The following is a 12,153-nucleotide window of genomic DNA, read 5'->3' as shown; positions in this document are numbered from 1 at the left end:
CTCTCACCATCTGCTGATGATTGGCAGTTGTCTCCTAGAGAGAAAGGGAGAAAACGAGGTAGAAGACTGTCAGTCATCAGCAGGAGAGCAGGAATTCATGACTAACCAGGACTCTTCTCAGGTAGATTTGACTCTTTTCCAGGCCTGGGCTGCAATGATTATGATGTTGGTTCTCAGCAACCACTTACTTTTAGCTGATGTGTGACACACCGCTGAAATCTGGTCTTTTTAGAGGATCATAATAAATATCGACATTTTAAGGTGTTTTTTATTTTATTTTATTTGGTGTAGTAGAGGGCTAGTTGCCTTCACAGCTGGGCGGTCGAAAGTCTTAGCGCTGAGACTTCTTCACTCTCAGGATCTGTGGGGCTCCCAGTGGTTGGACCCCGCCAACAATCACAAAGTGGTGATATCCTAGTGATATGCCATCAATTTATGAAATGGAAATACCCTTTTCGATACCAGCATATAGATCAGTACAGGAGCCAGAGAGCACTGTGCTGTTGTCATGGAGCAAAGCAGACAGGGGCCCTGGGCAGTTGCCCAGTTTGCCACACCTAAAACCGACCTGCTTATCCCATCAATGCAGCCTGTTGTTATATGGATAGCAATAGTAACGTACGTAGTTTGAGCTGAAATGTATGATTGAGAGCAGTAACGAATGATTAGCGTATTTCTACTACAAGGACCATACTATAAGCCTATGCCGCATAGGTCCTGAAGGGTACACGGGAAGATCTCCCTGTATCAGAGCTGTATCACTGTATACAGATCTGTCCATCCTTTCCTTTCCTCTTGGCTCAAAATATCCAAAGATGTGTAGCGTGAGATGACCAGCTATGAAAAAAAAAAAAAAGTGATTTTGCGATACTTTGTCGGAAGATGTTTATACTATATGTGGCTATCCCTGGCCGCCCAGTGGTTGTGATGTGAACTGCAGCCTGTCCAGGGTTTCGCTACCTGCCTGTCACATATTGAGTTTATGGAACGTTACGGCCCCTTCGACACGAGCGAGTTCCACGCATTGGACTTGCAGCATGTGTCAGAGAGAACACCCATCCTGACCTCCCAGCACTGCCGGGATCGCATAGCATGATGCATGCTGTGAGTCCAATGCGTGGAACTCGCTCCTGTGAAAGGGACCTAAGTATGTTTTTCTAAACATGGTAAAGGACTACACAATGCAATTTTTTTTTTATTTTTTTTTATTTATATATATATATATATATATATATATATATATATATATGTGTATATGTGTGTGTATATACTTCTTCTTTTCTTTTTTCGAGCCAACTTCTGGTAGGCCACGCAGCTGTAAGGCCACGCAGTTTGATGTTGTTTAAAGAAAAACCCTGGGATCCTTGTCAATGGCACTATTGTCCCGGCCTGTCTGTTTTAATAAGTTGCTTTTTTATCCCTTTTTTGTAAGCGGTCTGCTGGCTTTTTGTTGGTTGTTAACTTCTTTGTGAATGCCAGGATGTGAGAACCGCCCGGCCGGCGTCCCGGATGGTAGCCAGGCAATAAGTGATGCCATTAAGCTAGCTAATCGCAAGGGTTGCCGGCAGAAAATTATGCATGGGGTACCTGATCCAGGGATTAATCTTTGTGATGTGAGAGGGTGGCTATTTTCTGTGAATCAGGGGGGTGACGGCATCATAAGGTGCCCAAAGGGTTTAGGGCTGCAGCTATCGAGTATTCTATCTGAAATCTGAACTTTTTCCCGTGACGGCCGGGTACCACCAGTGCATACATAGAAAGCCAAACCCTGTCTGTGTAAAGACGTGCGGGTTGTTTAGAGGTCCACAACCAGTCGACACATCCCCTTTTAAGTTGGAACTTTCCTTTTAAGGTGTCGTACCCAAAAAAATAAATGTACAGATTATTTGGCTGGTAGTGTCATTTCTTGTTGGGATGTTGTTTCTCATCGCGGGTGTGCTGCCTGAGAGATCATTCTTCTCCCATTTAATGCACAGCGCTCCCTGTATCGGGCTTGTTTACTCTGAAGTATTTTCACACCCACGTCAACCAGCCAGCCCGGTGGAAGGAATTTTACAGAAATGGCTCAAATAACATTCATTTTATCTGAAGGGAAAAAAAAAAAAAAAGTTTTAAAAGGGAACTCTTTAGCAGAATCAACCCTATTAAAGTCCAGGCGATGTTTATTTGTTTTTACCCAGCGTCCGGGCGGCATTTTGTTTTTGCCCAGCGTCCGGGCGGCATTTTGTTTTTGCCCAGCGTCCGGGGCGGCATTTTGTTTTTGCCCAGCGTCCGGGCGGCATTTTGTTTTTGCCCAGCGTCCGGGCGGCATTTTGTTTTTGCCCAGCGTCCGGGCGGCATTTTGTTTTTGCCCAGCGTCCGGGGCGGCATTTTGTTTTTGCCCAGCGTCCGGGCGGCATTTTGTTTTTGCCCAGCGTCCGGGCGGCATTTTGTTTTTGCCCAGCGTCCGGGCGGCATTTTGTTTTTGCCCAGCGTCCGGGCGGCATTTTGTTTTTGCCCAGAGTCCGGGCGGCATTTTGTTTGGCCCAGAGTCCATATAATATAACTATGCTGAAACACTTGCAGGATGAAGAGACAATTATGAACACATCATTGATGGAATATTTTTTAAATTGTTTTATAAAGGGGTGGTTGGGTTAAGAAAGTCTATTTAAAAATTCCCCATTAAGAAATTTTGAGAAGGGTGTCCCATCAGTCTGAGCTACAAAGTGCATCTCATGCTCTGGAGGACCAGCTGCAAGGAGGTCGCGGCGCTCCGCTTTCTCAAGGAGCTTATTGGCATGGGTTCCAGGTGCTGTGCCCAGTCTGATATTGGTGACCTATCCTGAGGGGAGAGCTGTAGTTTTAATTGGTACCATTTTGTAGTCCATACCTTTTTTCATCACCTATAAAAAATAAAAATAAATTTTAGGGAGGCAAAGTGGCCAAAACAGATGTGGTGTTTGTTTTTTTTGTGTTATGGCTATTTAACCATGCAGGATAAATAGTTTCATATCTTAATGGTTCAGATGCAGTGATATCAACTGTTCATTCTTTGTTTATTTTATGTGTAAAATTGAGAAAGTGGTGACTTGAATTTTCAATAGTTAAAAAAATAATATTTTTTAAATTTTGTATTTTTTTAAAATTTTATTTTAAATCCTCCTATAGGACGATCATTCGAACGCTACTGTAGATTGTAATACTATAGTACTGGTGCTTGTGATGACTTCCTAATTAATTGGAAAATTACAGTGCTAGGCCTAGGAGCCTTCACAAGACCCCAGTCTGCCATGGCAACTGATCAGCACCCTACAATTTCACCTGACTCACCTTCCAGATGCCATGGTCGCTATTGAGTTATCTCCATTCACAGACCCTGCCCGCGGGTACGTGTACGGCCGATGTCGGTAAGGGGTTATGAATTTGGCTTGAAAAGGATTTTTAGGTTGTGGCTAAAATTCGGATTTGCTATCACACATTATGTTCCCAATCTTCACTGTTTCTTCACCTCAAGTGCTGCTTTAAAGGGGCCTGTCATCATGAAGATGCAGTCCAGTCTAGATTTTAGCTTTAGGTTATAGAGCAGGAGGAGCTGGGCAGATTGATCCTGTGTCATTTCATGTAAAATAAAAATAAAAAACCTGTCACTGATGGAACCGCCCACTGGACTCCTAAGCCCAGCTAAGAAATTACAGGTTCTACTGATTCTTTTCCCACGGCGCTATATATGTCGGTCCACTACTGAATGCAGGAGAAGGTGGACCAGAAGGATAAACAGCAGGGGGCGCTGCCGGAAAGGAAGGTTAAAGGGGTTGTCTGGTTTCAGAGTTAAACCCGGACATAACCTCCCCTTCACTCATTTACCATGTATGAGTGGAGCATCAGAGCATTTCTAGCTCCGATGCTCCCCCTTGCCCCTCCCCCTTTTTTTAGTATGCTAGGCAGAGGCTTCCGCCTAGCAGTGATCCCAGTGACGTCATCGGAACCATTGGGCCGTCTTTAATACAGCCCTAGCCTGTAAAACGGCCTAGGGCAGCGCTAAAGACCACCTATTTGTGCCGGTGACATCACTGAGCTTAATGCTAGGTCTCACTGCTAGGCTGACGTCTCCACCTAGCATAATGAGAAAAAGCCTGGTACATCACCAGTAGTGAAGAAAAAGTCCTTGCCCTGCGGGAGCATTGGAGCAAGAAATGCTCTGATGCTCCGGAATGATTCCGCGCGCGTTCCGTGTCCGCGTGTCTGTTCCCGCCAAAAAATAAATAAAACCTGCCCTATTCCGTTTTGCGGACAAGGACAGGCATTGCTACAGTGGATCCGCAAAAAACACTGATGCAACGCTTTTTTTTTTTTTTTTTGCAGACTGCAAAATACACTGCTCAAAAAAATAAAGGGAACACTTAAAGGGGTTATCCGAGTTATGGGAAAAAAAATAAAACCTAACAAAATTAATCAGGATATACATATACATTAGTCAAGCTTGATTTTTTTTTAAAAAAACGATCTTTACACCTTTTCTAGGTTCTGTTATTGCTGTGTTTACATGCAGCAGTAACAACAATGACTCATCTCTCCCTCATGAATATTTGTGGGAGGGGTTGATCATCATGATGGCACTGTTTAGGGGAGGGGGATCTGTGTGGATGGCACTGTTTAGGGGAGGGGGATCTGTGGTCTGTGGATGGCACTGTAGGGGGATCTGTGGATGGCACTGTTTAGGGGGGAGATCTGTGTGGATGGCACTGTTTAGGGGAGGGGGATCTGTGGTCTGTGGATGGCACTGTAGGGGGATCTGTGGATGGCACTGCCTGCCATCCACAGATCCCCCTACAGTGCCATCCACAGATCCCCCTCCCCGACGCTCACAGCAGCAGTATATTAATAAACTAATCAGTCACTTCATTTCTCAATGCAGAGCTATTTTCTTATTATTTTGAAATCTCTGAGTCTCTGACTCTTACTTTGGCTTAGCTCCGGTAACAACAGCAGGCAGTGCAGGCGGCGTTCACTCACTGACGTCACGCGCCTGCTCCGCCTAGTGGGAGGAGCAGGCGCGTGACGTCAGTGACAGTGAGTGAGCGCCGCCCCCCGAACTGCCTGCTCTGCTATTACCGGAGTACAGAGCTAAGGCCTCTTTCACACTTGCGTTGTTGGGATCCGGCATGCACTTCCGTTGCCGGAGGTGCCTGCCGGATCCGTAACAACGCAAGTGTACTGAAAGCATTTGAAGACGGAACCGTCTTCCAAATGCTTTCAGTGTTACTATGGCACCCAGGACGCTATTAAAGTCCTGGTTGCCATAGTAGGAGCGGGGAGCGGGGGAGCGGTATACTTACAGTCCGTGCGGCTCCCCGGGCGCTCCAGAATGACGTCAGAGCGCCCCATGCGCATGGATGACGTGATCCATGTGATCACGTGATCCATGCGCTTGGGGCGCCCTGACGTCACTCTGGAGCGCCCGGGGAGCCGCACGGACGGTAAGTACACTGCTCCCCCGCTCCCCGCTACACTTACCATGGCTGTCAGGACTTTAGCGTCCCGGTAGCCATGGTAACTATTCAGAAAAAGCTAAACGTCGGGTCCGGTAATGCGCCGAAACGACGTTTAGCTTAAGGCCGGATCCGGATCAATGCCTTTCAATGGGCATTGATCCCGGATCCGGCCTTGCGGCAAGTCTTCAGGATTTTTGGCCGGAGCAAAAAGCGCAGCATGCTGCGGTATTTTCTCCGGCCAAAAAACGTTCCGTACCGGAACTGAAGACATCCTGATGCATCCTGAACGGATTACTCTCCATTCAGAATGCATTAGGATAATCCTGATCAGTATTCTTCCGGCATAGAGTCCCGACGACGGAACTCTATGCCGGAAGACAATAACGCAAGTGTGAAAGAGCCCTAAGACAAAGTAAGAGATATCCTGTAATAATCCAAGTAAAGAGCTCACTACAGCGCCCTGTATATTCTAACCCCCAGGCAAGCGTCCCTGTCACCATGGGAACGCTTGGGGGTTAGAATATACCATCGGATTTGAGTTTTTTACGATCTCACTGAGCTCGAAAAACTCAGATCCGATGGTATATTCTAACCAGGCAAGCGTCCCCGTCACCATGGGAACGCCTGGGGGTTAGAATATTTTATACCATTGGATCAGCTATTAGCCGCAGGGAGGAACTTGGAGGTAGCCGCGGCACAAGTGAGGATCGCGCATGCGCGATCAACTCACAGCCGCACGGACTGTAATCCAGAGAGGTGGGGGCGTGGCCAAGGCTGATGACGTTCCGTTTACATGGCTTAGTCACTCCGACAAGCAGAGAGCTCCATGTAAACGGAACGTCACAGCTGATGACGTGGGCGGTCACATGACTGTTTAGTATAGCAGAGAAACGGCACAAGATAGGTACTGCAAGTGATTTAGGAAAACTAATGTATAGGAGAAATAAAGCCATAGAGAGAAATTAAGTTAACTCGGATAACCCCTTTAAACAACACAATGTAACTCCAAGTCAATCACACTTCTGTGAAATCAAACTGTCCACTTAGGAAGCAACACTGAGTGACAATCAATTTCACATGCTGTTGTGCAAATGGGATAGACAACAGGTGGAAATTATAGGCAATTAGCAAGACACCCCCAATAAAGGAGTGGTTCTGCAGGTGGTGACCACAGACCACTTCCCAGTTCCTATGCTTCATGGCTGATGTTTTGGTCACTTTTGAATGCTGGCGGTGCTTTCACTCTAGTGGTAGCATGAGACTGAGTCTACAACCCACACAAATGTCTCAGGTAGTGCAGCTTATCCAGGATGGCACATCCATGCGAGCTGTGGCAAGAAGGTTTGCTGTGTCTGTCAGCGTAGTGTCCAGAGCATGGAGGCGCTACCAGGAGACAGGCCAGTACATCAGGAGACGTGGAGGAGGCCGTAGGAGGGCAACAAACCAGGAGCAGGACCGCTACCTCCGCCTTTGTGCAAGGAGGAACAGGAGGAGCACTGCCAGAGCCCTGCAAAATGACCTCCAGCAGGCCACAAATGTGCATGTATCTGCTCAAACGGTCAGAAACACCGTTTACAGCCCAACACCGTGCAGGATGTTTGGCATTTGCCAGAGAACACCAAGATTGGCAAATTCGCCATTGGCGCCCTGTGCTCTTCACAGATGAAAGCAGGTTCACACTGAGCACATGTGACAGACGTGACAGTCTGGAGACGCCGTGGAGAACGTTCTGCTGCCTGCAACATCCTCCAGCATGACCGGTTTGGCATTGGGTCAGTAATGGTGTGGGGTGGCATTTCTTTGGAGGGCCGCACAGCCCTCCATGTGCTCGCCAGAGGTAGCCTGACTGCCATTAGGTACCGAGATGAGATCCTCAGACCCCTTGTGAGACCATATGCTGGTGCGGTTGGCCCTGGGTTCCTCCTAATGCAAGACAATGCTAGACCTCATGTGGCTGGAGTGTGTCAGCAGTTCCTGCAAGACAAAGGCATTGATGCTATGGACTGGCCCGCCCGTTCCCCAGACCTGAATCCAATTGAGCACATCTGGGACATCACGTCTCGCTCTATCCACCAACGTCACATTGCACCACATACTGTCCAGGAGTTGGCAGATGCTTTAGTCCAGGTCTGGGAGGAGATCCCTCAGGAGACCGTCCGCCACCTCATCAGGAGCATGCACAGGCGTTGTAGGGAGGTCATACAGGCACGTGGAGGCCACACACACTACTGAGCCTCATTTTGACTTGTTTTAAGGACATTACATCAAAGTTGGATCAGCCTGTAGTGTGTTTTTCCACTTTAATTTTGAGTGTGACTCCAAATCCAGACCTCCATGGGTTGAAAAATTTGATTCCCATTTTTTAATTTTTGTGTGATTTTGTTGTCAGCACATTCAACTATGTAAAGAGCAAAGTATTTCAGAAGAATATTTAATTAACTCAGATCTAGGATGTGTTATTTTTGTGTTCCCTTTATTTTTTTGAGCAGTGTACATACTGTTAAAGGCAGGAACCGTAAATGAGTGAAGGGGAGCGTATGTCCAGATTCAGCTCCAAACCCGGACAACCCGGACAATTGCTATAACAATTTTAAATGTCCTATTCATCTATTTTTACTTTTACCCCATGAGTGGTGTGAAGGATGCTTTACTCCATAACTACTGTCGTTTTCCGTGGCATTTTCTGATAACATTTTTTTTTTCTGGCAGCCAATCTGACTTGCGATGTATCGGAGGCATCTGTGACTGGCAGTGTATCAGGGGGCATCTGTGACTGGCAGTGTATCGGGGGCATCTGTGACTGGCAATGAGTTGATACCATCCATGGCAAGCAGTGCATGGAGGCTTCAAACACTTGGGAAGCAATCTTTATCTGGCGCACGCTCTTGAGCTGGTGTCTGTGGCTGGCACATGCTGTTAGGCGGGTATCTGTGGAGGGCACACACCTGATTGACGACTGCTGGCAGCACGGATGAGAATGGCTAACTGTAAAACAGACCAGGTCACGGTTGAACAATGAATTTGCTGGAAAGCATGCAACTACCCATAAATGTACCCCCCCCCCCCCCATTATAGGGGCGACTGTGGCGTGAGTGTGTTTCATGGTGTTGGTGGTGGTGAAGGGGGTCGGGCTCATTATTAGGCTACTTTTTTTATTTCGCTCACACCTATTCCACTGATATCACGTTCACTTATGTATTGCGTCTACCTATTTTTTGCACACCTCATCAGTTGAGCCCCCCCCGTGGCTGCAGACCTTCACGTAAAGCCCGTGCTGTAAGCACAAGGCATTGCCATCCCCTTCTTGGATCAGCCTGAATAGCTTGCATGGATGCCTGGGTGTGAGATTCAGTGCAGGGACGTGCTCACTCCCACCCGCCCTCCGCTCTCCGCATAGTGGAAATTTCCACTGTCATTGTGATACCAGCTGCTGCAGCCAGGTCTGGAATAATGTATTGCATTTACCACAACAGGCAGAGTCTGCTCGCACATTAGTGGCGTACTATATTCATCAGCCAGCACACATTTTCCAATACCCTATACCAAGTACACTTTAAATACCGAGTTATTAAAGGAGCTTCCCTTAATTATTTGGAGCAGAAAGGAGTTACAAAGAGCGTCCCTCAATCTGGAGGACCCAGGGCTTGTTCACGCAAACGTAAGGGCTCCATGCCCGTGCTGTGGACCGCAAATTGCGGCCTGCAAAGCGTGGGCCGGCTACATACGGATCGCGGACCCATTCACTTGAATGGGGTCCGCGATCCGTCCGTTCCGCAAAAAGATAAATTAAGTTCTATCTTTTTGCGGTGCGGAGGCACGGAATCCCACGGAAGCACTCTGTAGTGCTTCTGTGGGGTTCCGTTCCGCACCGCATCTCCGAATTTGCGGACCCATTCAAGTTAATGGGTCCGCATCCGTGATGCGGAATGCACACGGCTGGTGCCCCGTGTATTGCAGACCCGCCGTATGCGGGCCGCAATACGGCAACGGCCGTGTGAATGAGCCCTTATATGGACGGTTCATTCCGCTAAGTAATTCTTCATTTTTCCTGCGGAGGCGCCGTAGGGAATTTGAATGCTTGCTACCAGATTCCCTGACACATTACGATTTGATTGCTGTGGATCCAATAAGCTGGCCGCAGGATCGGCTGTACACTCGACCAGCCAACAGCTATGTTTCCTGATGCTTCCATATATTTCCATGCTCGGCTCGGCTGAGCGTGCATATGTAGTGAATGGGGAGAGAATGCTTTTGCCAGATACCTCCTAAGTACAAAAGGACTGGGCAGTTGATTCCAACATTCCCAATACTTATCTCAGGCTCCATGCACCTTAGATGGTCCACAAAACCTGCCGATATAGATCTGATGTATTTGGCCAGCTTAAAGGGGTTGTCCAGCTTTGTGCACTTTTTAAAATTTCAACCCCAACCTGCTGTACTCGTGGAACAATCCATACTCGCCTGCCCCCAGGCTCTCTTTGGTGATCTTCCGGTTCTTGTCCTGTAAAGTTCAGGGGTACGGGGTCGATGACCTAGCTGTGACGTGCCGTGTGGGGACACATCACCTCCAGGGGCTGGCAGCAGTCCTGGGGAGCCTCGCTGGCACTGACACTGTTTCTGCTTCTTTTCCCCTTCTCCTATCCCTGTTTTTGGGTCCCTCACTAGTTTCCCCGTTTTTTTTTTTGGTGGGGGGGCTTTGAGGGGTGGGATTGTCACGGTCTATGGTCGTGACTCTTTGTGTCGCATGCAGTTGCCAGCGGTCTGCTTGCAACTGCATCCTGGACAGATGGTATAAGACCAGGAGGATGACTCCAGCATAAGGCATGGCTGGAGTACCCCTCAGCTACAGGGATGCAGCAGAGGCTAAATAGCCCAAGTAGGCACACCCACACACACAAACTAGGAAAGGAGTTAACCCTTCCAACACCAGACAAGGCAAGTGCCACCCAAAGGGGAAATGCACACATAACATAAATCCTGTGCACACCAAACAGGGAAAGTGAACACATACATACATATGTTGCCAGATGCAACCGCATGCCTTGGCAGCGAGCCGCCTAGCAACCAGCTCAGGCTGCTACACTGCCAAACCTCATTATGTTGCCAGCGGCAACCACACGTGAGACAAACCTACAAACTGTCCTCACCTGCGGTAGACAACAAGCAGACCGCTGGCAACTGCATGCGACACAGAGTCACGACCATAGGCCGTGACAGACCCCCACTAATCTAATTGTTATCCTCCACCCAGTGTATAGGGGATATCATGAAATAGCCAGAATATCCCTATCAATAATGAATGAGTTGGATGTACCCCAAATTAGTGCGACTGAAATTTTACTTCATCCTGCAAAAAAAAAAAAAAGTTGAAATAAACAGCATACCTCATTTTTTGTACTACATACACAATAACAATGCAAAACACATGCAAAAAATAGCTTTTTTTTTTTAACCTCTACAGCAGTCTCATAGAGAAGGGATAGAGCTGCGTTGTTCATGCTCGACCTGCCGCTCCATTCATAATGACACATGGGACCCCCGTTCTGATGATTGGTTAGGATCAGGTCCTAACCACCCCTTTAACTCTGTTGCCCTTAGAGGCCTTTTCCACCTGAAACCAATTCTTATACAACAATGTCCAAAACATGTGGGGTCATTTTCGGGATTGGCTGATGCAAAACTTCTCAAAAACTTCAGTTTTTGTATATTTTCAGGTACTTTCTAGTTGACTTCTATTCTCCGCCCAACATTCTTCCCAGCATGCTGGACCATCTATCTCGTGACATCGATGTGATCAGACCAACCATTCTGAAACACGAGGAGGAGAACCCACCAGAGAAACCATGTCCCGGCATCCTTCCCGCCACCGATCTTGAGGCAAAATTTAGCCGCAGGAAGAAGAAATGAGGAGTCGTCCTTCAGGGAGCATGTGAAGGCTTGCTTGTATATAAAGCATTGTGTTTTTTTCTTTTGTCTGGAAGAATAAAATAATCATTTTCAATGTCTTGCAATTCATTGATTCCTAGATTATTGACTTGTGAGAAGCAAAAATTGGGATATTTTGGGACCGACCAGTAACGCCACCTAAATGGCTTGGAAAGGACACCAAATGGCCACTAGATCGTAGCTGTATAATTTCACTGAGCTCCTGTACCTTCTATCTGATCTCCTCCATGGGCCTAATTTTTTATACTGTAACTGTCAAGGAGGGTAGGTACGGTAGAGTCAGAGTGGCTGTTATACAGCCTTCGAGAAAGTGGTCAGCCTTGGTTAGGACCATCCCATTTACAAACAGATGGCGCCAACCTCCTTTCTTCAAAGGAACTACATTCTTACTACAAAAGAAGTTGGGGAATTGGCCAAATAAGGGGTAAAACAGAAAATCCTAAAAATCCCAGGCCCCTCCTCCCGGGGTTCTAAAACCTGGCACTATAATGGGGGTCCTATTCTTGGTCCGCTTTTCAGTATGTGTACAGAAAGAAATCTCTCACATCAGTCCATTTTTGTGTGGGGACACAAACAATTCCATGTTAATGGGATAGGTTTAGAAACTTTTTTAATTTTTTTTGTCTTTCACAAATTTTCAAATCTCTGCTTGCAATCAGTGAGTGGAAACCACTTGCATCCTGTTGACACAGGTCACAAGAAAGCACTCTGATAATCCGTATCTTCTACATAA

The 12,153-nt window shown here is 47.2% G+C and overlaps 1 protein-coding gene across 2 annotated transcripts in view; it reads left to right on the top strand.

The window, feature by feature from the left end:
* MRPS6 (mitochondrial ribosomal protein S6) overlaps nucleotides 1–11,485 on the top strand; it is a 58,768-nt gene extending 47,283 nt beyond the window's left edge. For both annotated transcript variants that reach the window (XM_040423137.1, XM_040423139.1), the window contains one exon: nucleotides 11,189–11,485. In XM_040423137.1, coding sequence (XP_040279071.1) covers nucleotides 11,189–11,381 — 193 coding nt within the window. In that variant the 3' untranslated portion in view covers nucleotides 11,382–11,485. The remainder of the gene's footprint in view (nucleotides 1–11,188) is intronic.
* Nucleotides 11,486–12,153: the final 668 nt, after the last annotated feature.

The sequence above is a fragment of the Bufo bufo genome, chromosome 3 (assembly GCF_905171765.1).
Source record: "Bufo bufo chromosome 3, aBufBuf1.1, whole genome shotgun sequence".
In the NCBI taxonomy this organism is placed as follows: Eukaryota; Metazoa; Chordata; class Amphibia; order Anura; family Bufonidae; genus Bufo; species Bufo bufo.
The sequence above is the reverse complement of the archived record's forward strand: the minus strand, read 5'-3'. Positions and strand labels throughout refer to the sequence as shown.